Raw genomic sequence first — 27,607 nt, forward strand, 5'->3', positions numbered from 1 at the left:
AGGATTATTGAGAAACTCCCTTTCTAAACAGTGCTTCTTATGGAGTGCTATACAGTCCTTGTTAGACACTTGAATACCAGGCAGTGCCAGACATGTGGCAAAGCAATTCCTGCAGCATTGGTGGGGGAAAATCATTGCTGCAAATATTCTTTCTATAAATACCCATCATACCATTTACAAAATTCGAGGACTGAAATTAAGACCTAAGGAGCACAGTGCAAACTCAATGTACTTGAATATCCAGATCCTAATTTGGAACATAATTCTCAACTGAAATTAGTGGAAAAATAGGAGTCTCAGAAGGATTTAACTGCCTCAATGCCTTCATGTCTAGATTTCCAGTAGATACATCTCAAATCAGCTCTGCAGCCTTTACTGTGCTGTTCCAAAAGGCTTCTCACAATCTGAAGTGCAAAATTTACCACCAGGAACTAGCCTTCAGTAAAGACCTTTATCAATGGTTGATTACAAGTGTGATTATTGTCATGCCACGGGAGGATACAGGGCAAGGACAGAACACTTCAGAAATGTGACCACAGATTAACTGCTAATAAGCAGACGGTCTCTGTGTGTTCCCATTTATGAGCTAGAAACAAATTATAATACTTTTTAAAAATTATTTTTTCCTGAAAGATCGAGTTTAACTCTTGTTGAAGATCCTGAGCAGTCTCTTGGAGGAAAAAATATCTACAGCAGATTCTTCTTTTCCTAGTTGATAGACATTAGTGACCACTAAGAGTGATTTAAGCTTGAAAACTTAAATAAGCCTGTACATTTAAGCTGACAGTAAAACTATTACTTGACCATGCTCACTGCGGAACAGGTAACCAGCTCAACTGATTTGGGGGTCACAGAGCTATAAAAAAAAAGCATTTCCCTTTGTTTTATCCACAAACATATTAAGGGTATAAGGGTTTGTTTCTTTGCAGTCTCTGTAATTCTTACTGATGTTAACAGCATTATATTTTTACACAGTAATTGGTGCGGCCTGAACCAGACCCGCTCCAAACATGGAGATGTGAGCCAGGCAGGCAGCAATCTTCCCACACTTCCTTTTGTGCCGGTTTAAAACTCACCAGGGACCTCACAGAAACCTTACCTACAGCAACAGCTGAAACAAGTAATAAATGTAGCTGCTCCCAAGGCCCAGAGTGTGCAGGCTGCTCTGGCTGGTGCCCCGTGTCCCCTCTCCCTCCCGGGGGAGTCTGGCTTGTGTTTGCTGCAAGGCATCACCACATCCCTCTTGGCACACTCATTTCTCCAAAGGCTCTGCCCCGTTGTTTAGGCAAAGCTGAGCTGAATTTAGCTTTAAATATACTGTAATTGTCTAAGTTTTTTTCTTTTTAGATGTAATTCATTAGCTGTTTTTACCTGACAGAGCTCTTCTTTGCCTATTTTATTCAGTCAGTCCTTTCCCTTTCTAACTTAGAGAGTCAGGCATTGGACTGATTGCATGTTTCTAGTGCCCTGCACAACAGAGGGGAAAAGGACATAGGCCTCTACCGCATACCAAAAGCCTGAAAGGATTTGTGTTAAATATTAATTTGAAGTTGGTCATAAAATCACAGGAAGTGCTGAATCTAATGCCTGAACAAAGGTTTAATTAAAAAAAAAAAAATAAAATAAAAAAAGGTGCCGCGAAACCAGCCTTGTAAGTCATAAAAAACCAAACAAAATCAGCAATGGCACAACCAGATGAGTTTCTACACACCTTGTGACTACTCAGAATACTGCCTTGTTTACTTGGGTAATGATGTGGCTTCTCTATGAAAGGACACATTTTTCCTGAGAGACTGTGCCTCTACTTGGACCTGAAGGAGAAGCACACCTTGTGTGCCACCAAGCCCTGATGACATCTTCACCCTTACTGCTTATTTTATAGAAAAATGGCCAACTTGACAGTGTAGGAGCTACTTAACAGCAGGGGATTTCCTCCCATATATGAACGACAAATATGAAATTTGTTGTTGTTAGTGCTGGTTGTCTCGGGAGAAAAAAGAATGCACTTATTTACAAAAGTCTGTATTTTAGTTGCTTCAGGTTCCAGGCTGCAAATAGATTGTTTATATTAAAAAAAAAAAAAAAAGAAAAAAAAAAGTTGAAATTACAATTAGCAGAAAATGGACATTAGTTGTATCCAGTTAGCACCCGTAAAGTTACGTAACAGAACATTATTTTGTTTTTCTGGTACTAAAATTGGAACAGAACTGTAACCTGTAGTGGGAAAAACAGCTCTGTGCTTGCACCTTCCAGAGCAAGGATTATTTGTCTGTTCCACAGCAATGGGACAGTCTCACAGCTTGGCTGCTAAAGTGCTCAGGGAAAGGAGAGAATGTGCTAGGAGAAGGCATTAGACACCGAGCTATAGGATAAGAGGGACTTTTGGGACTTTGTTTCTGAAAATATGAGCTAAACTGTGAGAACTGTGAATCCTCAGAGGAAGAAGACACCCCTTGGAGCCCAGACATGAACAGCAAAATGTGAGAACCACCACAAGAATAGCAAAAGTTATTCACAACACTTTCTGATAAAAAGAAGGGGTAACACTTTTCAAGGAGTGACACTTACTTCCTCAGAAATTTCCAACTGCTCTATATTCTTATCTCTGAATTTTCTTATTACAATAATTTATTAGGAAAAAACACAGAATGTCCTTTTACATTGGCTTCTGTTGGTTCATTAGTGTCTGAAACAGTATTTTTTCCTGCATTTTATTTCACAGTCTTGCAAAACCTTGAAATTTCTGATGATAAAACCTGTGATACTTGTTCTTCCAGTACTGAAACCACACCCCCGAACTGTAACCTATGGCTATAAGACTCGTAGCAGGGAAATTCAAGAAGAGAAATTATCAAGCAAGTTCCCACTGAATTTCTCATTAAATTAGAGAGGATGGGTTTTGCCCAGCTTCAAACTGGATCTCAAGGACCATGGCCATTCCTGGGATTGTAAACCATGGTTATAATTGCTCCAAAATAACACAGCCTACAAACAGTTTTTCCACATCACCTTTGCAGAGCAGTGAGGAGGGAGCATCAGAGCATATGGCTCCACATGCACAGAAATGCTGTCTGGACTGACTGGCAGAGCACTCCCTAAAATAGCTCTGAGTCAGCAGGTTTTGCAGTCACGAAGGCAGAGCAAGGGGAGAGATTTAAGCAGATCACAAAGCACTGATGCACACACTGCAACTCCTACTCCTGGCGCAGCTTTTGGAGCGTTCTCAAGGAAGAGGAGGGTTAGATGGGCAAAGGCTTTTAAATATTCTCTCATGTGAAGGAAAGGAATTAGGCCCACAAAAGTAATTTGCTTGGAATATTAACCTGGGAAACGGGAGATACATTTGAACTCCCTTGTGGCAGAAAAGCAACTGAACTTAGGTCATTTACAACCTGATTATCCTAACCATGAGTAATTTTAAATAAAAAGAGGGAACTGGGATTTCTTCTCCAGCTGTGCTTGTCATAAGGCTTGATCTTATAATTGTGCTCTTAGGATATCTACAGGATGAGACAAGTAGGAATTGGAATGAGAAAGGTAGATGAGCAACTTATATTTTAAATATATGGAGTTCAAAAATATCTAATTTATATGCTATAAATTAACATGCATTCATCTCAAACTTGAAGAATGGTTTGTGTAATGTTGAAAATTCACCCTGCCCTAGACAGTTTGGCTACTGTAGGACTGTGTGATCAACAGGTGTGTTCCCCGAGCCCTGTAATAAACAGCAGAAATGAAATAAAAGATGTTGTGAGAACCAAGGCGATTAGTGGAAATGCTGCAGCATTCACAAAAATCGTTTTTCATGAGAGGGTGTTGTTTGGAGTTTCTGAAGCTGCACAAACTCAAATGGATGGAATGCTTTACGAAGTAGGGAAAGGTAAAATGATAATCTGAGCAATGTCCTCTCCTACATTATCAAAACAGTATTTTATGTCTGCCCCTCTTACAGGGTGGGGTTTTTTTGGTGGGGATTTTTTTCAGTAGATTTTTACCCGTGCTATATGACAGTAGCCATTGATGACGTGGAGAGAATGAGGACAGAGATTGTTCTGAATGCTCAGCTGCAATGGACAGCCACCACAGCCAACATCTGTCTGTCTGTCGGTCTGTCTGCTTGCCTGCCTGCTTTCTCCCCCAGCTCCACTCAGTCAGCAGTATGTCTCACTGCAAAAATTCAGCTTGAAAACCTTGAAGAGTTGTCCACCCATGAGAATCAAAAAACCCAAAACCTATGAGAATTAAAAAGACCAAAACCAGACAGGGAGGTTGTTTGCTCTGGGTCTGGTATGGGCAGTGTCATGCCATGGTCACAGGACACCTGAGTCTGAGGCCATCCTGCCTCCTTGGCCACCCAGCCTTCAGGAGTGATGGCTCCCTGCCTAGCTGTGTTGGTCACGAATTCCCCACAAGAGCCCATGGGAAGTGAGGAATAAAGACTGGATTTTCTATTTTAGAGATTATGTTTTGCATAAAATTTTAATGTTTTTGTTTAAAAAAAGCCTCGCCCCCTTCCTTCCCAATAACAACCATACTCTGCTGCATCTAGAAGAAGCTCCTGTTTTGTTTCAGTGCTTTGAAATTAACTTTATATTCTAATAAACCCTTTCTCATTAGGAACTCTTGAACTGAAAATGACTGGGAATTCAAGGGTGCTGGTAAGAGCGGCTGGGCATGGCAGCTCCCTCTTTCCAGTGAAGTTTAGAATTTAGAAAAAACACCAAAGAAATCCCAGGCAAAATTTATTTTTTTTTTTTTTAAATTTATAATTTATTTTTAAAAAGACAAAATGTATTTTTATAAAAGCAAGGACTGCAGGACAGGCATGAAGCCAGTGCAGCCTGACCGGAACCAGTGGACCCAGGCTTTGCTGGGATTGACTGCCCAGGTGCAGGGGTCCCAAATGAGCACCATTCCTGTCTGTCACCTGTGGACATTCACAGAATCACTGAATGGGACAGGTTGGAAGGGAAAACCTGGTCCAACCTCCCTGCTCAGGCAGGGTCATCCCAGAGCACGCGGCACAGGACTGTGTCCAGGCGGCTCTTGGCTGTCTCCAGCGAGGGAGACCCCACAGCCTCTCCGGGCAGTCTGCTCCAGTGCTCAGTCACGCACAGTGAAGTTCATCCTCACGTTCAGGTGGAACTTCCCGTGCATCGGTCTCTGCCCGATTCCTCTCGTCCTACTGCTCGGCACCACCGAGTAGAGCCTGGCTCCATCCTTTGGCACACTCCCTCCGACACTGATAAACATTGACGAGGTCCCGTCTCAGCCGTCTCCTCCCGAGGCTGAGCAGGCCCAGCTCTCTTAGCCTGTCCTGGTAAGAGAGATGTTCCAGCTCCTGGATCATCTTTGTCGCTCGCTGCGCTGGACCCACTCCAGGAGCTCCTGTCTCTCTCGCCCGGAGGAGCCCCGACCTGGCCACAGCACCCGGGCTGAAGAGAAGGGCAGGCTCAGCGCCGTGGACCCGCTGGCAGGGTTCCCGTCCCGCATTCCCGGCGCGGCCGCTCCGGGCCGCGCTGCCGTGGCAACGGGGGCGCGAGACACCCCGGAAGCGAACGCGCGCGCCGGCCCCGCCCCCCCCTCGGCCCTCGGTCTGGCGGCCCCGCGCGCGGCGGGTGACGACGTGTCGCGCGCGCGCGCGAGGGAGGAGCCGGAAGCGGCGCGGCCGCGTCAGGGCGGGCGCGGGGGGCGAGAGACGGAGCCGCGACCCCGCTGCCGCCCAGCGACCCCCGGCCCCTGCCCCGTCGTACCGCAGCCGGACATGGCTCTGCGGCCGCTTCTCCTCGTCGCTGCCGCTCTGGCGGCGGCCACCGCGCCCGCCGCCGCCTTCTACCTGCCGGGCCTGGCGCCCGTCAACTTCTGCGAGGCCGGCAAGGAGAAGCCCGAGTGCAAGGTGAGGCTGGGGGGAGGCTCCTGAGGCCGCCCGGGTGCGGCGCGGCCTGGGTGTCGTCCCCCTGCCGCGGGGGCTGCGTAGTGGATCTTGTCCCGAGGGTTTGGAGCCGCCTCGCCGTGCCGTGCCGGGGCTCCGGCGGCGCTGGGGCTGTGGGGACTGCGGGGACTGCGGGGACTCCGAGCGTGGTTCGGTTCCCGCTGTGCTCAAACTGCTCACAGAATTGCTAGGGTTGGAAGGGACCTCTGGAGATACCTGGCCCAACCCTCCTGCCAAGGGAGGGTCACCGGGAGTAGGTGGCACAGGGACACGTATGAATGTCTCCGGAGGGGGAGGCTCCGTGCCCCTCTGGCAGCCTGCTCCAGTGCGCTGCCACCCTCAGCGTGAGGAAGTTCCTCCTCGTGTCGAGGTGAAACTTCTTGTGATTTAGTTTGTGGCCATTGCTGCTTGAAAAGGAAATTGATGAGACAGAGGACCCAGGGGAATGGCAGAGGTGCTTGCCTGGCTGGGAAGTGACCACGATCCCTGCGAGGGAAGGAGGGAGCTGTCGGCTCATCCTGTGAGATACGGCCACGTCGCGGAAGTAGGAAGCTCGGTTTTGTCTTGGATCCTTTCAAATCCCTGCCGGAAAGCTGCAGCAAGTAAGGGTGGCAGTGACAGGTCATGCCGAGGGGGGTGTGTGTGATTCTTGGCAGGAGCGTGCAGCTGGTGGTTGGAGCAGATATCAAAGTAAGCATCCTGTAACACTCCCCTTGTGTCTTCCTGGCTCCAGGACCCTGAAGTGTAAGGGCTTCTAGACCCCGGAATGTCAGTGAAGCTTAAACTTACCTTCGTGCCTGCAGAAGTGACGTGCAAACTTCGCATAACCAAATAACTCATTTGTAAGGATATTGGTGGGGAGCATTAATGTAAATCTCCTCTGATGAAAAGTCATCTTTGCTCCTTTGGAGCACCTTTTGAAGTTGTTTCCTGCTGCTGTGATGGAAATTACAGCAGACTATGCTTCAATACCTGAATGAGAAAGTTCAAGACTAATCAGTTTCATGGCCCATGGTCTTACTACTGTAGAAAGCAGCTGTCTTGCATTTTCTGAGCTCTCAGCTTCTGCCTTGCATGAAACACTGGTTCATAATTCTTCAGAATAAGAGCCTGCTTCAAACTGTATGCTTTTGGTAAATACCATGTGCTAACTTTATCCTTCTGCTGTCCTGAATCAGCAGAGCTTGGAATAAGCCAAGCACACAATGAAGGCGGTTCAGTTGTAGTAGTAAAATATCCTGTGGACATTCTTTTATAGGACCACGGAAGTAGTGTTTGGAAGTGACCTCAACAGGTCACATACTGCAACCTCATGAGTATGGAGCATGAGAGGACAGAAAGCACCACTGTTGTCAACACTAGATCAACTCGGCTCTACCTTTGTTTAAGCAAGCTTTGGAAACATCCAAGCATAGAGTATCTATCTCCTCCCTGGGTGACCTGTTATAGTGCTCACCACCCTCTTAAGGAATGGGTTTTTTTTCAAATACAGGCTTAGCTGGGGCTGTGGCTGCAGGGACTCCAAGCGTGGTTCGGTTCCCGCTGTGCTCAAACTGTGGCTTTCAAGCTGCAGTTTGTGTTTTTTCACAACATCCCTGAAAAACATTGCTATGTTTGGATTATTTCTGTTTTAAGCTTGTGGAAGAAAGATTTAATTTTTTAAGTCAGGTGGACCATGTAGCCTACTATCTTTTGTAACCAACCTGAGACACTTATGGGCTGATCTTTCTCAGATGTCTCTGCATTTTTATTCCTCATAAAACACGTACAAAATGTTTGTCGTCTCCTGAGATTTTATCATTTAATAAATGTGACATGAGGTACTTGGGTAATGTAAGCGTACCACCAGCAGGCAGCTGAACACCTCAACAGATGTAGTAGTGCAAATATTCTTTCTGCAGTTAGCCGCCTCTTAGCAATTGCCATATTAGACATAGGCATATGGAGAAGTCTACAGCACTCTTCACATCTAATTCTCTCCATGTAGTCTACAGCTGAATGTACTCTGGTTCCTGGTAAGGAGAAACACTATATGATTGGATTATTGCTGTATCATATTTATCTAAGTGGATAAAATTAAGCTTCCTTGGACAGGCTTCTTTTCTCACAGGTTTCTTGCAGTAATCACTGTTAATTGCAGTGCCAGTAATAGTGCATTTTCCTCTGCCTGAGGATTTCGATCCACATGCCAGATCTCAGTACCTTCTGTTTGTCTATTATGATCCCCGTGATCTCCTGTCCTGTGTTGGTGAGATGTGATGAGATGTTGTTAACGGGGCATGTAGCTAAGAGCAATGAGACCTGTGGCTTTCCCTCTTTCTCCAAGTTTCCTGCTAATCTGCTTGGGCAAACTCAGATTGGCTGCTTCTTCTGTTTTTGGTTAGAATATCATCAGAAATGGAATGGGATCTGTGCAGACTTAAATAGTAATTCTTGCCTAAAGATTAAGAATCCATACTCACTTATAAAAAATCCTGATTGCTCCAAAAAGGGTTTGGTGTTATATGGGAAATGATTTATCAAATATGCTGATCTGCAGTAATGCATATAATTCTTAGGAAAAATTGCAGCATTCATGTAAATCTTCTCCAATGAAAAGTAGCTAATTGAAGGCCATGGTTCTGTGGCCAGCTGAGGCAATCTGATTCCCTCTCACTGCTGAGAGTGAGATATTTCATTGCTTTCTTCCCCTGGGCAATGTGTTCCTGTCCTCTGCATTGACTCAGCTGTGTTACTTGTTGTGGTTTTGAGCTTAACATGTCAGGAAACTATCCAACTTTTTGCCAGTCTAGTTTCCCGCTGTGTTAGGGAGTTGAAGTCACTTACAGAATTATGGCAAGCATAGACTACCCTGAGGTGAGCAGCAGGTCTGCATGGCTTAGGGCAGGGGAAAGATGAGCCTGAAGGTGTGTCTTCACTTAGTGGGTCATGCTAACAGCTCACAGACCTTCCTGTGTCTCCCAGGACTGCATCCTGACTTGCACATGGACAGCTAAGTTATATCAGTAAAACACAGTACCCAACTGAAGTATCTGAGCTACAGATACATGTGAACATTTCTGTATTTTCTTTTTCTCCAGAATTTCTTGGTTTGGCTAAACTTGAGTGAATTTTCATAGGGAGAAAATGCTCTTCTGTTGGTAAGAAAATAGATGGCTTGCTGTTGAAAGGGAGAGGGTTTGTTCTTGAGGGCATTCACCTTTGTTTTGCTCTTCAGCTCTTGTCTGATTGCACAGTAAGACAGCTCAGTTTAACCCTAGCTAGCAACTAAGAACCACACAGCCATTTGTTCCCTGCTGACCCCAGTGAGATGGTGAGCAGAACTGGGGGGGAAAGCAACTTGTGGGTTGAAATAAAACAGTTTAATTGAAAAAAGTAAATATACTCATACTACTAATGATAGTAACAATAATAATAATAATAATTTTAATGAAAAGGGGTGAGAGGGGGGCGGGGAATGAAACCCAGGCAAAACAAGTTGCACAATACAGTTGGTCACCACCCACTGATGGATGCCCAGCCCACATCAGAGCAGTGATCGTTCCCTTCCAGCCAACTCTCCCTGTTTATATACTGAGCGTGGCATTCCATGGTATGGAGTGGCCCTTCGGCCAGTTCAGGTCAGCTTCTCCTGGCCGTGTTCCCTCCCGGCTTCTTGTGCACCTCTGTGCTGGGAGAGCATGGGAAACTGAAAAGTTATTGACTCAGAGTAAGCACTACCTAGTCACAACTTAAACTTCAGTGCATTATCACATTATTCACTCACTGAATACAAAACACAGCACTGTACCAGCTACTAAGAAGAAAATTCTGTCTTAGCTGAAAGTGAGGACAGCCTGCTGTGATACTAAGAACTGCTCTTCAGAATTTTTTTGTATAAGTCTTTTGCTGTTTAAGCCCATTGGATTGGTTTACTGTGCAAGCAGATAACTGCCAAATGCAGTGTAAGGCAAACACTTGAGATTTATTGGAACTGCAAGACTAGAATAAGGGAAGGAATTTTGAGACTGAGAGGGAAGAGTGAGAGACCTCTCCCTTTCCATAGAAGTGGAGTAGCCCATCTGTAATTAATGTATATAGATCAAACTAGTCTGAAACCACAGTAGACTGAATTTCAGGTTCTTACTTGAGTTGATAGAGTTAGTGAAAAACTTCTATAGGAAGGTAAACGTGGGTATCGTTGCCTTCTCTTTGAAAAGAGATTCTGGTCAGACTTAAAATGTTGTATCAGTCTGAATACGTTGTTGAAATTATCATAGTTCAGTTTTTAGTTACTACACAGATAAAATTGTGGAGCATCCTTAATTACAGGGAGCACTACTGGCCTCATTGCACTTTTCTTCCTGTTCTTTGAAGACTTTTATTACACAAAAGTTGTGGTGATGACTAATATGACTCTAACTTGGTACATTAAAGTCAAACACTGGCAGTTGTGCTAAGGATATTATTTTTGTGCATGGTTTCCTGCTATCTTGTAGTTGGAATGGTTATGTTAGCCTTTAAGTGTTTTTGTCATGTGGTCTCTGCTTTTGTGATGGTTAGATAGTGCTTTACTCGTGCTCCCAGCAGATATAGTTCTTTACCCATCAAGATGTATGCTTACACAAATCTTACATTTTCAGCTTTCCTTAACCTTATTCAAACAAATCTATTTTTATATATCCATGGGAATTGAAGGAGTTCTTCAAATGTAACTGCTGATTATCTCTGCTCTTTCAGTCTGGAATCGAGCTGTTTGTGAACAGGCTTGACTCAGTAGAGTCTGTCCTGCCCTACGAATACACTGCGTAAGTATATTATACCATTTGTGCCATTTTATTTGTCAATTTTTCCAAAAAGATGCATTTAATTTACCTTAAAGTATTATCTACTTCTTGTTACAGCAGTGTGCCACTGAGGCGTGGCTATTTATTTTGCTAACATAAGTTTACATATAGAGAATTTTCAATGAGCAGATGGATGCCTACATTGCTTCCTTTGTCTCAAGTCGTCTTTGCTCATACTTCAGTGCATGGATTTATAGGCCCTCATGCAGGTCGAATCGCTGTTGTAGTGTAACTTAAGGTTATAAATATATGATACTTTATATGCATCAGTTGTCACTGTAGATCAAAGTATTACCTCTGTCTTTAGTAGCCGATTCCAGATGAGTTAAAGTGGTAATGAGGTGCGAACATCCCATCAATTATCTTAATGAGGTGTTAAATGTTTTCTTTGTACACATCATAGGAGTGCAGAAAATGTATCAGTGCCTGGTACAACTATGTAAAGTTTTTGCTATAAAGAATATTTGCTATAAAGCATATTTTGACTGTTAATATTGAAGAGCTTAAGCACCAGTTATGTCTACACTTTAAAGAACAAATGTGCTATATTTAAAAATAGACTGGAAAAACGTGGAGGATGTGCTATTAAATGTGTTGCTGAATAAAACTGTAATAACCTATTTAATAGTGTTTGTTGTAAGGGAGCTGTCTCTGTCTTTATTTTTATTTTCCCTCAAATTCCGGAATCTGGCCTGCATGCTTTTTTTTCTCAGTCATTATTAAACTCTAGATGAAGATTCTTGTCTAAAATCCTGTTCAAATAGGAAACTTCTAATTACTCAAAGAAACTTATGCTACAATTTTCTGAAATAGCTGATGAAGAGATTTGAATGTTTGTTCTGTTTCATCTGGTTTATTCTCAAACCAGGATAGTGATTTTCACATTTCACAGGTTAAATGAAGAAACTGTTGTCTACAGGGAAAGCCATGTAGTTCCTTTACTTGTGATAAACATGTTGATTTGGGAACATTATTGGCAGCTGAGAATATTTTATTCATTTTTGTATCTTTTCTCTAATTCAGGTTTGATTTTTGTCAAGCAGAAGGAAAGAAGCGTCCATCTGAAAACCTTGGCCAAGTCTTGTTTGGAGAGAGGATAGAACCGTCTCCTTACAGGGTTGGTTCTCTGACAGTAATGTATGCATTCAAATGTAACCAAAGGAGATCAGAATCATCTTGAAGATGATTTTCACAAGGGCTTTATCTGAGAAAGCTTCAGCATCTGAAATTCCACATGATAAAAATCTGTCAGTTTAACGTAATTGTAACTGTGTGCTTTGCATTGTGGGGCTGTAGCCTGAAATGCTGTGCAGGTTATCTTCTTTCTTTGGGATCTGACAAAACCTGAGTATTGCTGCTCAGCACTCTTGTTTCTTAGAACCAGATCTGAAAACATTGCAGCCATAAAACGGAAGAATATAAATGGCATTACCTTGCTGGTCTTTCCTGCTGACTGAAGCTCTCACGTTCTCTTCTACAGAGGTAGTAGGAGAGAAAGTTACCAACTGAAGCTGCCTGTGACAGCATGGCTGCTGTAAGGTCAAATGACTTATCTAGTAAATCATGGCAGAAAATGTGTGTTAGTAACGAGGAGCTCTTGCTGTAGGGCTCCTACAGTGAGCATAGGATGGGTTTAGAGCACACACCAATATAAAAACCTCCTCTGGAGGGTTGATGTACCTACTCTCAGTAATTTGTTAGGTGTTTGCATTGTAATAGTATAGGCAATGAAATGTATAGGATAAATTGTTATGTACTGAGACAGTTTGTTACAATCTTTTTGCTCATAAGTCTCTCATTTTTCTTAGTTCACATTCAACAAGAGGGAGACATGTAAATCTGTTTGTACAAAAACGTATGATACCACAAAGCCAGAAGACAAACAGAAATTAGACTTTTTGAAAAAAAGTATGCTACTGAATTATCAGCATCACTGGTAAGTTGGTAAGTCTGAAATTCAGAGATTGGTTAGTATAGTATGTTGGTGATAATTTAGTTTATATTTTTGTATTTTCAAGTTAATACAGATGGAACACTAGATATGTGCACTTAATTTCTTCCTTCTCTGTTTTTGCATAAAATGTTACATTGTTTATTGTAAAAAAATAAAAAAAAATTCCTTCACTTGAAGGATAAGCATTAGGAGCAATGGAAATGAATCTGTTTCTAAACACAAAGCTTTGTGCTTACTGTAAAATACTGCTACTTTTTTTTACCTGTAAATGTAGAAGTTAGTCCTGCCTTAGCTTGAGAAAAGTCTTACTGGACCTTTATTCTGTTGCTATGTTGTCTTTGTTTTCCTTGAGAGCCTTTGCACTCACCTTCAAATGCTGTGTCAAGGAGACAGGATCAACAGTTCTGAAAGACATTTATGCGCTGTTTGTTTCTCTTCTATGGATGTGGAAGGGAAAGGTGGCCAATGAAAACTAATTAATGAAATAATTTTGTGGAGTGCATAAAGGCTTGGTCCTTTCCAAGCCTATTCTCTGGGCCTCTTTGTAACCATCTGATTGACCTTGGAGCATGCTGGGGCTCTGAGCTCAGACAGTGAATCCTTGTCAGATGGGCATTAAGGGTGGGGCAAGGCTGATTGTGTGTGCTGAATCTCAGGGACATACTCAGTTTCCCAACACCACACCCACATCCAAGAGCTGTGAAATGTTTATCAGCAGGCTCAGTCTTGACACTGGAAATACCCAGCCATGTTATCGGTGTTTATTTAGTGCTTGATGTGTTGGCATGCTCTGCCAACAGCAGCTTTCAGGTGCAAGAATGGAAGGAACAACTCATGAGTTGTTCCTGAGGCATGTCTTAGCGAGGAATGCATGAGCATCATTAGCTGGTGTCACTCATAGGTAAGCCCTAATGCCAAATATGGGCTCCTGCTTTGTGGGAACAAATGTGTTTGTCTTCATCTAATTGGATTCAAACTTTTTGGGTGTTTTAGTAAATACCCAGGCTGAATGTTGCCACTGTCATTAACTGTTTTTCTGTGATGTCATATTCCATTCCTTCAATTTTGAAAGAAATTGAAGAGGAAAGGCTGGAAAAGGCAACAAGTACATTTTCTACTGTTAAGAATTGATATTGCATATCCCTTTGTGGGGATAAACTGTGGTTCACTGACATAAATATTTCTGGGAACCTCTTGAAAATGAGTGTAGTAGGAATTTGATAGGTTATGTCAGAAGGGTTCACAGGAAATAGTCATATGTTCAGGTAGGTGAACAAGGAAGCCATAAAGAAACTGAAATGTACAGCTACTTTTGCAGGGATTTGAAGTGTGTATGCCTATTGCCAAAATAAGTGGAGCTTCAAATGTACTGAACTTGATTATATTCCTCTTAAATACTGCATATGTTTGTAATATTTGCACCACTTTGAATTTCAGTAATGCATGTGAGTCTGGCATAAAAGACTCAGCTATAAAAGGTTGTGTATGTTTTGGTGTGTAACTTAAAAAAGCTTCCCAAGACTATGAAGCTTGAAAGAAGTTAATATTTTTTTAGGAAAGCTCATAATTTAAGTTGATAGAAGCTGAAACAGAACTGTGTAAAATTAATCATACAAAAAAGTACTTCAGACTGGTTTGGGTTTTTTTCCCTGTAGATTAAATTGTTTAAAAAAATATACTTAGTGTATTCAAGTAGACATTTGTTTTTAACTGGCGTAGCTAACTTGATAGGACTGTTGAGGTTTAAGTAAGGTATAATTCTGTTTTTCAGTGTGAAAACTTCCCTTGAAATTTAGGTTATTTTTTAATTATTTTAGTGGCATTTTTACTATTTTTTTTTCTCTCTGCCCACTGCCCTAAAACTTAGAAACCAGTGAAAAATCCCTGGTTATGTCTGTTAGTCCTTCTTAGCCACAGGTTCACAAAGTGGCTGTGGCTGGATTTTGTGATTAATGATGCATGCTCCAGGAGTATGGTACAGAGGTATGTTGTACAGGGATGAACAAGGTAGCATAAGTGAGGATTCCATAGAGGGTTATAATCCAGCTTCAATTTATCATGAAATTCCTGGGAGCACAGATGGTGCAAAATACTTTAAAGGTTTCAAAAGCCACTTAATAAGATTAGGAATTGACATACTGAATTGGACTGAACAGCTATACTGATATCTTGGCTGACAATGTTCATCACCAGATGTTCTTGAGAGACATGTAAGAACACTGTTGAATAGCATATTTGCTCCACATGTATAATCTCTTCAAGTCATTTTAAATTTGAAGATTAGCTGTAAAAAATGATTTGCTGCTTAAACTATCAATTTGTTCTGGCATTGCTGCTGCTGCTTGAAGGCAGCTCAGTATGTCTTTGCTGCATAGATGCAAAGGAAAGCCTTTATCTAAACCAAACTTACTTGCAGTATGTTGCCTTGTTTTGATTAGGGGATGAATACACTAACAAAAGCAAGCAATCTCTCTAGCATACGTTATGGATACAAAATTTCAAATACACAAGCACAGAATTGTTTGCATTGGAAAAGACCTCTAAGATCATCGAGTCCAGCTGCGGGTTGACCCTGGCTGGACACTTCAGTGCCCACCAAAGCTGCTTTGTCACTCCCCTCCTCAAATGGACAGGGGAGGGAAAATGTAGCAAAAGGGTCAGGATAAGGACAGAGAGAGATCACTCATCAACTATTGTCATGGGCAAAACTGACTTGAATTGGGGAATTTAGTTTAATTTATTACCAGTTAAATCTGAGAAGGGTAATGGGAAATAAACCCAAATCTTAAAACTCCTTCTCCCCACCACTCCCTTCTTCCCAGGCTCACCTTCACTTCCAGTTTTCACCACCTCCTTCACACAGGGGCACAGGGAATGGGGATTGTGGTCAGTTCATCACACATTGTCTCTGCCACTCCTTCCTCCTCAGAGTCAGGACTCTCCACACTCTGCCCTTGCTCCAGTGTTGGGTTGCTCCCATGGAAGAGTTTTTAATGAACTTCCCCAGTGCAAGGCCTTCTCACAGGCTGCAGCTCTTCAGGAACTGCTCCAGTGTGGGTCCCTTCCACGGGGTGCAGTCCTTTAAGAAGAGGCTGCTCCAGGTGTGGGTCACAGGATGGATTCACAGGTCCTGGCAAACCTGCTGCAGAGAGGGCTCATCTTTCTGTGGAGCCAGAGGTCCTGCCAGTAGCCTGTTCCAGTGTGGATTTCCCATGGGATCACAACCTTCTTCAGGGCACATCCTGCTCTTATGTGGGGTCCTCCATGGGCTGCAAGGGGACAGCCTGACTCACCATGAGCTGCACCATGGGCTGCTGGGGAATCTCTGCTTCTGTTCCTGGAGCATTTCTTCCCCCTCCTTCTCCACTGACCTTGGTGTCTGCAGAGTTGTACAAATTCCCACTCTTCTCTCCAGCTGCAGATGCTGTTGTGAAGGGGTTTTTCTCCCTTTCCTTAATCTGTTTCCCAGAGGTGCTGCCTCTGGTCACTTATGGGCTTGGCCTTGGCCACCAGGGAGTGTCTTGGAGCCAGCTGGCGCTAGCTCTCAGACCATGGGAGTTCTTAAAAAAACCTCTGGCAGTTCTTAAAAAAATTCTATACCACCCCCTTCAACCAAAACCTTGCCACACAAACCAAATACAAATGTTAACTGAACACTGCCAATTCTGCCACTAAACCATGTCCCTAAGTGCCATATCTAGGGTTTTAAGTGCTTCTGAGGTTGATGACTCCATGACTTCCCTGGACAGCTTGTTCCAGTGCTTGACCACCCTTTCAGTGAAGAAATTTTTTCTAATATCCAACCTTAATCTGCCCGGGCACAACTTGGGGCTGTTTCCTCTCTTCCTATTGCAAGTTGCTTGGGAAAAGTGGCTGACCTCCACTTTGAACATCTGTCATGCGTTTGAAGATAGCAATAAGGTCTCTCTTGAGCCTTCTCTTCTCCAGACTAAACAACCCCAGCTCCCTCAGCCACTCATCCTGAGGCCCTTCCCCAGTTCTGTTGCCCTTCTCTGGACGTGTTCCGGCACCTCAGTGTCTTTCTAGTTGTGAGTGGCCCAGACCTGGACACTGGATTTGAGGTGCGGCCTCTCTAGTGCTGAGTACAGGGGGACAGTCACTGTCCTGCTCCTGCTGGCCACACTATTGCTGACACAGGCCAGAATGACACTGGCCTTCTTGGCCACCTGGCTCACTGCTGGCTCATGTTTGACATCTCTGGACCAGCACCCTGGGTCCTTTTCTGCCATGTAGTTTTTCAGCCACTCTTGCCCTAGCCTGTAGTGCTACATGGGGCTGTTGTGAGCCACATGCAGAGCCCAGCACGTGGCCTTGTTGAACCTCATGCCATTGGCCTGATATAATATGGCCAAAGTGTAATGAATCTAAATCTGGAATACCTCCTAATTTGGAACATCATTGTACCTTGTAGAAGCATGGTGAAGTGAGTAGTAATTAGTTGGTGCTGTTGCTGCTTGCAACGGCCATAATCTTTGGAATGTCCTGAAAACCTGGCAACTCTTGTTTTTGTAGGGCCTGTCTTCACCTTTTCTATTGTGTCAGTATAAACCAAGGATACTGCAGTTTATTTCTGCTGGGTAGCTACTGGTAGGGATTATGCAGCTCTCTCCATGTTGTGTGGATAAAGGCAGCACATACCACTCTGTTCTCCCCCGTCTGCTGATGTGTTGTGAAAAGTGGCACAAACTTAAAGGCTGTTCCAATATGCAGCAGATTAAATACTGCTTTGTTTTTGTTATCTGAAGTCATAATTCCTTTTTAATTACATATTTGAAAGTATCTTTAAGACACTTAATTGTAAAGACATTCAGGAGCTTGGTAAATTGTACAAAATTGTGTTAACTTTCAGTGGGATGTCCTTTTTCTGGTTTAGTGATGCACAAAATGTGGCAGTTGTCTAATGTCTTCATATATTAAGTTTATTAGTACACCTTTGAAAATATACCTTGGGCAATTAATGCTGGCAGATACTGAATTTTAAGTCTTCTTTACATGACATGTTTTGGAGATTAATCTTTTAGCTGCTTAAAACACTTCATAAAACATAAATTGGTTTAGAGTCTTCTAGTAGTTCCTTTTAAGAAGGGACAGAATCCTTTCTCTATGTTTAAAAGTATGTTTTTGGTTTTGACATTTGTACTGTTAGTTGCATGTTAAATACAGTTTGTATCTTACTGTCTTATAACTTTCCGTAACTCATTATGGGAGTGTGCATTTCCACAAATTTTTAATTGAAACTGACCTATGAACCCCCTGGTTTTAGGTAATATGAGTATAAATCTTGTGAGGCAATAATATAAAAGCAGCAGGTTTGAAAGTTATTATTTCCCCAGTTGTTTGGTGGCTTACAATTTTTTAGTAATGCAAATAATCTACTTAAAATGTTGCATACTCTTCGGTAGCTATAAATGAGGTTAATGATTAGTAATTCACTTAAATAGCAAAAAAAAAGTTTTAAGAGTGCCACGAAAAAATGTATTTTGCAATGAGGAAGCTGGAGAATTAATAATATGTGATGTTGGATTTTTAAAAAATGTTTTGTTTTGTCTTGAAATTGTCAATTTTAGCTGGTTTAGCAAATTTGATTATTTTGGCCAATATTTAAAGACAAAATAATAAGTTAAATTGTTACAAATTTGGACTGGGTGAGTTTTTGGCTTTGGGCTGGTTTTGTATGGGGACTTCATGAAACAGTGCAGTGAATAGAGCGGTTTCAGTTGAAGAGCTACGTGCTTGTAACTCGTTTGGAACGTGGATTGGCAATCAGTGCAATTCCATGGGTAGTATTATTTTTGTAGTCAATATTCCAGTAATGAATGTAGCAAAGTAGATTATTATTAATCTGGTTTTGTTTCCATTACATTGTGTATTTTGAAAAATTGTGAAGTGTCACTATGTCATTTGCAGGATTGTGGACAACATGCCTGTGACGTGGTGTTATGATGTAGAAGATGGCCAGAGGTTCTGTAATCCTGGTTTTCCTATTGGCTGTTATATTACAGAAGATGGCCGTCCAAAAGATGCCTGTGTTATTAATGTATGTTTATGCAGTTATATATTTTTTAATACCCCTTCTTACTACTTCAGAGACTAGCATTTCTCCTGTGTCATGTTTCTGGGGTGAGTCCTTGCTATTTTAAGAACCCATGTTGCCTAAAAACAGGCAAGTGTTTTGGTCTCTGCAAGTACCTCAGTTTGAAAGCCTGATCGAAGCCTAAGAACCTTGTCTCTTAGGCTTTGTAGTACAGAAGAGCTCTAAAAGATCAAGGGGTGAACATGCATAACATCCAGTACATGTGGAGGGTAAAGGTGTAGGAAAGCATGTCATCCTTCACTGCCTAAGAAATGGAAATGTTTGAAGGCTTGAACTTGATGTTTTTGTGGGATAGAAGTGTTTTCATGGAAGCAGATTTGCATAGGTGTATTTGTACCTCTGTGTACTTTCGGAAGGTTTGCTTTCCCTAAAACTGGGAGCTGATGGAAAAAGATATAAAATTTCTGCATGATCAAAGATTCTCTTGTGACAGATGATGTAGTGGTGGAGATCCAGATAAGTGCACTGAAAGCATTATGGAGATGATAATACAACAGAAAGTCCAGGAAGTCTTTAGACTACCACAGACCTCTTCCATGGCAACGTCACTAAGAACTTGGGATAGGTTTTTGGGTTTTTTCAAAATGGTTTGTTTTATGTAATAGATCTTATCAAAGATAACAGTTTCTGTGGTTGCCAGTTTTGTTTAATTGCCTCCATAATGAGTTGGTTTTAGAGTCTCCATGTGAGTGGATGCATTTATGATCAAATATGTAATCTGGCAATATTATTTTAATCTTATTTTAATACTTGCTTTTAATAAAAGGAAAATAGCCTTTGAAGAAATAACCGATACACTGTTGAAGAGCATTTCATTTATGTAACTATTCTTATAACTGGGGGTGCTCTATAGGAAGGATGGGGATAGAACCCTTAAGAGTTTCTAACTGAACTTCAGTAGACATAGCTGTTAAATTACTTGTGAGTTTAACAGCCTCTTTAACTAACTAAATTCCAAGGTGATGTTTCCCTTCGCCTGGGGTTTGCATTCAGCATTCTTGGCTGCTGCTTGCTGTTCATCCCTGTGCATCTTTGGTTTCAAAGGTGGTTCTGTCGCAGAGAGCATTTATTTCCATTGTCTTGGCAGGTTCTGTTTCATTTCTGAAAAATAAACTCATTGTTTTAAAATAGCTGATGCTTATGGAATGCTTCTAATAACAAAAGTTGTCACATAGTTATCTATTCAGTTTGCTATTTCAATGGAATAGGACATCTTCAGTTAAATTTATTAATATATATATATTAAATATTTTAAATTAATTTTTCTACTTTTCAATTTTACTAGACTGTTCTTATCATTAACTCTTCTAACTTATGTTTTTAATGCAAGAAGGCACTTACTGTCTTTATAATTTCCAGTATCTCAAATTCATATTTAAGAACTTCTTGACAGAAAAACTCTATGCAGTCTAAAATTCTGTTATGCAGGCTTCTGTTTAAGGCTCTGAGATGTCTATATTTTTTGATAGTTTAATATAACCTTTTTTCATTGCAGTCAGAATTTCATGAAAAGGATACATTTTATATTTTCAACCATGTTGACATAAAAATTTATTACCATGTTGTGGAAAATGAAGCTCTGGGAGCAAGACTGGTTGCTGCTAAACTTGAACCAAAAAGGTTAGTAGTTGAAAGTAACTTGTCATCAAAAAGTGATCCATCCCAAGACACTTGCTTTGATCTGGGAACCTGCTGCTAGTCAGAAATGCTTTCAGATATGTGACCTGTGGATTACCTCTCCTGTTGATTGATGTAGTGTAGTTAGGACAGTCTGATGTAATTTTGTAATTTGATGGACCTTGGTGCACTTTTTCCTACTTGGACCAAGAAAAGATAAAATAAAACCTGTAGGTGTTTGTGGGGTGTGATGAGTGTGTATGCATGCGTGTAGAACCCTCATTTCCATACCAGGGAATATTCTGTTTTGTATCAGAACAGGATATCAGTGCCTACTGCAGGCTTGACTGGAGCACAAGATTTGACCTCTTCAACAACTGGGATTTGTGTAGAAAGATTTCACAGATACACTCATCAGTTGTCCTGGTGTCTGTGTGGCTTTTGCACAATTGGTGTCTGTTGCATTATTTCTTAGCATCTTGTCTTCCATGGTATAAACTGAGCTTCTTGCATTGTTGGATCAGTTGAAAGTTTTTTGCTGACAGAAGTTAGTAATTCTGGCGGTCTTAACTTTTTTAATGTTTTGGAGGTTCATAACAATACTAAGGCTTCTTTTATTTTTGGTACTCTGCTTTAAAGACTGTGCTCTTTAGAAGAGACAAATCTTGTTTAAGTTCAAGTTTCAAAAATTCCTGAGCTTAGGATATCTTCTTTATGAGCTCTGAAATTTATGAGACATTAAGTACAATTCTTATATTTAAGGGAAGAATCCTTGGTATGCTTTTCTAGGTTGAATGAATTCTTTCTTAAGAATCTTGTCACTGAAGTGGCTTTCATTCTGTGTCTTGTCTTCCTGCAGTTACAAGCATACTCATCCAGACAACCCTGATTGCTCGGGAGTACCCATGGATATAAGTAATAAGGCCAGTGGAGAAGTCAAAATTGCATACACATACTCAGTTACTTTTCATGTGAGTACTAAGATTTCTATGGTAGTTACCTCTTAAAATCATGCATTAATACTCTGAATTTTAAAGATTGACAATTAAAATTGTCTCAGAATTGGCTCAGAATAGTAAATTTGTAGTTTAAAAACTTTCTTTGAACTGGATTGTCAGAGGTGGCTTGGGATTTAACCACATACATTACAGTTTTGCATATCAACACACAGAGAGTAGATGTGAAACACATACGTGTTTTTTAAGAGTCACACATTCCACATCTGCCTAGGTTGTCTGGTAGATTATTTTTCAATCCAAGTTCTTAAGTCTGAGAAATTGTGTGGTACATGTAGGTAGGTTGAAGCTAATCATTTTCTGCCCTCCTGCTGCTAAAGCTGCCTTCTCTTTAAGGTCTTCTTCCCTTGGAATCCTTCAAAAGAGTAGGAAGCTGGTAGTCTTTGTTCTACTACTTTCTATTTAAAATCAGAGGAGCAGTATATCAGGCAACTGCAGGCAGCAGTGATAGCTGAATATTTCTCATTCTGCTGACAAACAAGAGAGGGAGGTTTTGATTTTGTTTTGGTTTTCTGTAAGTGGTGTTTGCTGGACAAATTGTTTATCAAAGTTCCCTACTCTTTCTCAAACTGTTTCCACTCTGAGTTCAAAATAAAATAAATAGTATAAAAAGTATACTCAGGAGGGATTGTATTATGTATATTCTATATAATGATATTTTGCGAAGTTACGTCAGTTGTGGTGCTGAAATTAATTTGTATACCAAAAAGCAAGTATTTCTGGAAACCTGTGGGAAGTTAGTAATTAAGAGTAACCTCAGCTTCATATTAATTTATTGTTTTTCCTTAAAAATGACATGCCCATCTATGTGTGTGCAGCTGTCTTGTGCACAGTGTTACATCAATTGGAGATAATATTCTGAATTTCTATTGGGTTGGCAGACCAGGTCATCTCAGAAGACAAAAAAAGGCAGTTTAGGTATGAGGAAAAATGCAGTTCTGTCTTAGAGTCATTGATACTGGTTTAGAAATTTGTAGCTTCCTTTGAGACATGGTTTTATTATCTCAGTGAACTATATACGTGATCTTGACTACATTTTTTAACCTACTGGGTTTTTTTTTCAGAATCTGGATTTACTGGAAAGCACTCTTGCATGTTATAAATTACTGAAATAACAGCCTGTCAGACACCTAGCCAGTTTTGTTAATTGGTTTGTGTAATAGCCATCTTCACCTTGAGTAGCACTGTCTGTTCCTTTTTTCCTGTTACTCTGCAAAATGAAACAAAGAAATGTTCTTTTTGAAGTATTTTTGATCAATGAATGTTCATTTTGAATAAGTTTAATCTGTTGAAATGCCTGGAGGAATAATTTGCTTCCCTCTACTAGCAGTGTAAGTTCTGTAGTATTGTATCCCCATCTGTCCTGCAGTAAAAGCTGTTAGTCATGGGATTGGTATTTGGTACTGAAATGAAGTTGTATGAAAGCAAAAGATAATTTGGACAGAGCATGATCTAGAGAGTGAAGTATCATGCTGGAGACTGTATAGCATAGCTTAGTTTCTTGATATATGGACTTACATGTGCTAAAAAATGTATGTTCTTTCTGCTAGTCCATTCCATATGAACCAATACGGTTCTTGAAGGGAGGATGCACAATTAAATTAATTTGGCAAGCCTTAATTTCTTAAGAAGACACAGGTGCTCAAATTCAGGAAATATTTTGGTTTATATTCTATGGTCAAATCTTAGGTTTGCTCTAGGTAGCTACTATTAAACTATTCCCTGTAAGGCATGGAACTTGAAATTTCAATTAGTCATGAGATTTAAGATTGCTTTGCACAAACATCAGCTTTGAAATGTACGAGTTGGATACTGACTGTATCTGATGTTCATGTGTTTACTCTTTCAGGAAGAAAAAAATATCAGGTGGGCATCAAGATGGGATTATATTTTGGAATCCATGCCTCACACTCACATCCAGTGGTTTAGGTGAGGAGGAAGTTTATTATACTGAAGTGTTTACACTGCAGTTTGAATGATGATTTTCATTAGTTTTCTTTTTTTTTTTTTTATCTTTTCAGTATTATGAATTCCCTGGTGATTGTCCTCTTTCTGTCTGGAATGGTAGCTATGATTATGTTGAGAACACTCCATAAAGATATTGCAAGATACAATCAAATGGATTCCACTGTAAGTCTAAAGTATAGCTTCTAAAATCTATTTGCAATGTAATTTTTCCAGTTAAATGTGTAGCTGTAACAGGCTATTTAAGTTGCCATCTACTGTATTAAAATAGATGTATTTCTTTTACAGGAAGATGCTCAAGAAGAATTTGGCTGGAAACTGGTTCATGGTGATATTTTCAGGCCCCCAAGAAAAGGAATGCTGTTGTCAGTTTTTCTAGGCTCTGGCACACAAATCTTAATAATGACTTTTGTTACCCTGTGTAAGTAAAGTGGGGAGGATTTAGTTGATTGTACGTGATTTTTCACTGCTAACTGCATGGTGCTAGTAAAAATAGCAGTATCATTTTGTCTAGAAATTTCATTAAAGTCTTCAGAAACAGCTGAATGATGTAGTAGACATGCAACTTAGTATGCACAGATTATAAAGTAACCGATGTACAAGTCAAACATACAGTCTAAGGTTTCTAACACCATTTCTAAAATTGTGCATCTCTGCTTCACAGTTTTTGCTTGCCTGGGATTTTTGTCACCTGCTAACAGGGGAGCTCTAATGACCTGTGCTGTAGTTTTGTGGGTACTGCTTGGAACTCCAGCCGGTTATGTTGCTGCCAGATTCTACAAATGTGAGTAATAGTTACTGAAAATGACAAGGTTTAAGTTCATTAACATACATTATCATTACAGAACTGATTTTTATTTTGCTGCACTGTTCGTAGCTTCCCTCAGGGCAACTTGGGGAAATGTACTTACCTTAACAGAAAATATATCTAGAACACTTAACATAGTTACACTGGTTTTGATGTAATCATGCCTAAAGGCCCTGAATTGCTCTTGCTGTTGTGTATTTGTGAAATTAAATAATATTAGTACTAAGGTCATTACATCAGACTGTTTTCTGCTTCTTTTTCCTATCACTGTGGGGACTGTGTAAACCTGCATTGAGTTTTAGCCGTGGATGTTGTTTGGTAACACACACCTGCACCCCCAAATCGTGAACCTCAGTTTTTGCATGCCTGAGATTTGTGACCTCTTCTTAGCTAGTTCCCAGGTATTTTGGAGAACAATGCTTATTGGACTGTGGCTGGAGCACAGGGAGAAGGACTGTTAGGTGTTCTGTAGTTGTAGAAATCAACCCTGTGGTGTTTGGGCCCCTGACAGCAGTTAGTTGATACTGTTCTCCCTCACTGATCCCAGCTGTTGTTTCAAGACCTGTCTGTCTACCAGCCTCATACGGTTTACCCCTGTATCCTCTGATTTATTTTAAGGTGAAGCATGGCATTCCACATACAGCTTGTTTTATTACCTTACTCAAGGTGAAAGGTTTTTTGACTGAGAGAGATGGACCTTTTGGACTACTTTAGTTGTGAATAGACACAGCTAGAGGAGAAGTTTATTTCAGAACTTCAGCCTGGCAGTAGATATTGGAGATCTTTCTTCTTACCATTTTGTAATTTTTATGTGGGAAAACCAGTGAGAAAAGTGAGTTTGTATCTTGTAGGGATTTTTTTCCATAGTGGTGGTGATGTAAAAGTGAAGTATTCCTAATATCCAAGCCAGTTAGACTTAAACAAAAGGAAATTTTAGTACTAAGAGCATAATTGAGGATAGAATTATTCTTTATATTGTGGTGTATACTGTGTGTTTTGAAGGATATTTTGAAGTGTATTGATAGTAAATTGAATCCTGTGTCTTTGGTGGAAATGTAGTTATTAAGGATAAAATTTAATGTTTTACTTATTGGTAGTCATTTAGTTGATACTTGAATCTTGTGTTTAATTATTAAGATGGTGAATGACTGATCCAGAGATATTTTTGTTATAACAGGAAGTGGTTTATTGTAAACATGAATAGGTTTTTTTATAGTATACAAATAATGTGACACGTAAAACAAAATGCAACTGAAATGGATATCCAATTTTAAAAATTGGGTGGTTTTTTTTCAAAATTGCATTTAAAAAGTGAAACCTGAGTTGAAATTAAATGGTTAATCTTAATAACTGCTGTCATGTTCTACCAAGTTTTTTTGAAGAAATAGAAACTTAATTAAAATCACTCTAACCATAATCACTTCTGACTCTTGAAATAAAGAAGCATGTCATTATGGCAGTGCTCAGATGAAATTATCAGCTTCACTGCACTTCAGCAGGATATTTTCATTTGAAAGTATATTGACTAGAATTTTTATCAGCATAGTGCAAATTCGTAAAGATTTTCTCAAAAAAGCTATCTTTGGTCTTTGAGTATCACCACTGCTTAATGCTGTTAAGACTCAAGAAAACATCACTACTTCTGTAAGCGTGTTAGTTCTGACTCTCCTGTAAGATTCATAGGAAAGAATTATTTCAAGAAAACTGTTAAGCTTGGTTTTCACATATTTATGTATCTTTACCTACTGAAACCTGCAGTCAAATGCTAGAAAGCTTAAATTTCTTAATCACTCCAGGTTTAAAACATTTTTTAAAGATTTGGAAATACTGCAAATCTGCTCCCTCCTTTTAGCAGATAAAGTCGTCAGAAACACAGTTTTAGTTGGATACCTTTCCTGACCTTGGTCTGAGATGTTTTGCTTTGAAGTTCTGTGGCTAAGCAATAGGATAAGGAAATCTAATTTTATTACTGAATATTTAGTTTACTGGTTTTGGGCATGATAGCACATTATTTGAGTATTTGCAAGCTAAGTATAACAGGTAAATGGACTGGAAAATTAATAGTTGAGCTTAATGCATGTTTTACTGTCTTGTCAAATGTTTTAATATACAGCATTTGGAGGAGAGAAATGGAAAACAAATGTCCTGCTGACATCATTCCTTTGTCCTGGGTAAGTTGAGAATATTTTCATGATTAAGGGAATTAAATTGCTTCTCTGATGTGCATAGCTAATTTTTTAGGTTTCAGCTATAGACATAAATCTCATATAGTCCTTTATTCTGGAAGCTACAAGAGTATCATGGTGCTTTTGACAAAGATGAGTATGTTAGTGGCATATTATCCTTAGATTTTTTTTTTGTAAGCATTTTGTTTACTCTCACCACATGAAAAGGTTGATTAGGAAACAGCATTAGGATGTTGTAGGAGTAGTAAGTTTTAGGCCCACTTTTTCATTGTTTTCTTTTATTCTCTGGACTGCACTATTCTGAACGCATTGTAGTCAGTCTTATATAGTGTCATATAATGTATAACCACTCTGATAATTTTTTCCACTTAATCACAGCAAGCAGTCTTAGCCTGAAGTGTAGTTAAGACAAGCATATATTTGAAATAGCTTAGTTGGAACGTCAGTGCCTGCTGGAGTTCAGTCCCACTAGATTAACAAGAATTGCTTGTCTGATCTCTTTGTTTTCATATTTTGTGTGTGTCATTTGGTTTTAGCAGAGATTTGTGCTAAAATCTCAAAACAGTGCCACTGTTTTGTCAAGGTTACTAAATGTTCAGAAGTATTTCTGTGCTCTAAGTGTGCTCTGTGTTTTTCAGAATTGTATTTGCAGATTTTTTTATCATGAACCTCATTCTCTGGGGAGAAGGCTCTTCAGCAGCTATTCCATTCGGTACCTTGGTTGCTATTTTGGCACTCTGGTTTTGCATATCTGTACCACTGACGTTTATTGGTGCCTATTTTGGGTTTAAGAAAAACGTAAGTGTTTCTGAGAAGTTGTTTTTTTTTTAAGTGTATACATGCATAAACACACACAAATATTTTTCTCTGCATAGGCCATGACTGAGCTACCACCTAAGCTAGTTACACTGTTGGCTCCAGTTCAGTTCAGTTGCTTTAGACTTGCCTCAGATAACCAGTCTTGATATTCCAAGGCTGTGACAATGGTTGGTGGCAGTGATACTTCTCTGCAGCAATTTGGGTTGTCATTGTATTTGAGTGACTGCTACAGATAAATCAGTGATTTGAGCATTTTTATTTTATTTAGCATCTTTTTCATATATTAAAACAAGTACATGACCCAGCAAGCATGAGCGAAAGCAAATTATGCATTTCTGGGTTTCATCATGTATTTCTTGTTCCTGT

At 40.3% G+C, this 27,607-nt stretch overlaps 1 protein-coding gene across 1 annotated transcript in view; it reads left to right on the forward strand.

The window, feature by feature from the left end:
- The first annotated feature begins 5,601 nt into the window (after positions 1-5,601).
- The window catches only part of TM9SF2 (transmembrane 9 superfamily member 2), a 30,237-nt gene continuing 8,231 nt past the window's right edge, over positions 5,602-27,607 (forward strand). Inside the window, exons 1-13 of the mRNA XM_041478303.1 lie at positions 5,602-5,899; positions 10,655-10,722; positions 11,785-11,878; positions 12,570-12,697; positions 18,644-18,773; positions 20,326-20,450; positions 21,307-21,418; positions 23,313-23,392; positions 23,485-23,593; positions 23,717-23,849; positions 24,093-24,212; positions 26,350-26,407; positions 27,061-27,220. Coding sequence (XP_041334237.1) covers positions 5,768-5,899; positions 10,655-10,722; positions 11,785-11,878; positions 12,570-12,697; positions 18,644-18,773; positions 20,326-20,450; positions 21,307-21,418; positions 23,313-23,392; positions 23,485-23,593; positions 23,717-23,849; positions 24,093-24,212; positions 26,350-26,407; positions 27,061-27,220 — 1,449 coding nt within the window. The 5' untranslated portion in view covers positions 5,602-5,767. The remainder of the gene's footprint in view (positions 5,900-10,654; positions 10,723-11,784; positions 11,879-12,569; positions 12,698-18,643; positions 18,774-20,325; positions 20,451-21,306; positions 21,419-23,312; positions 23,393-23,484; positions 23,594-23,716; positions 23,850-24,092; positions 24,213-26,349; positions 26,408-27,060; positions 27,221-27,607) is intronic.

This window comes from Pyrgilauda ruficollis, unplaced genomic scaffold (assembly GCF_017590135.1).
Source record: "Pyrgilauda ruficollis isolate IOZ18807 unplaced genomic scaffold, ASM1759013v1 scaffold44, whole genome shotgun sequence".
Lineage (NCBI taxonomy): Eukaryota > Metazoa > Chordata > Aves > Passeriformes > Passeridae > Pyrgilauda > Pyrgilauda ruficollis.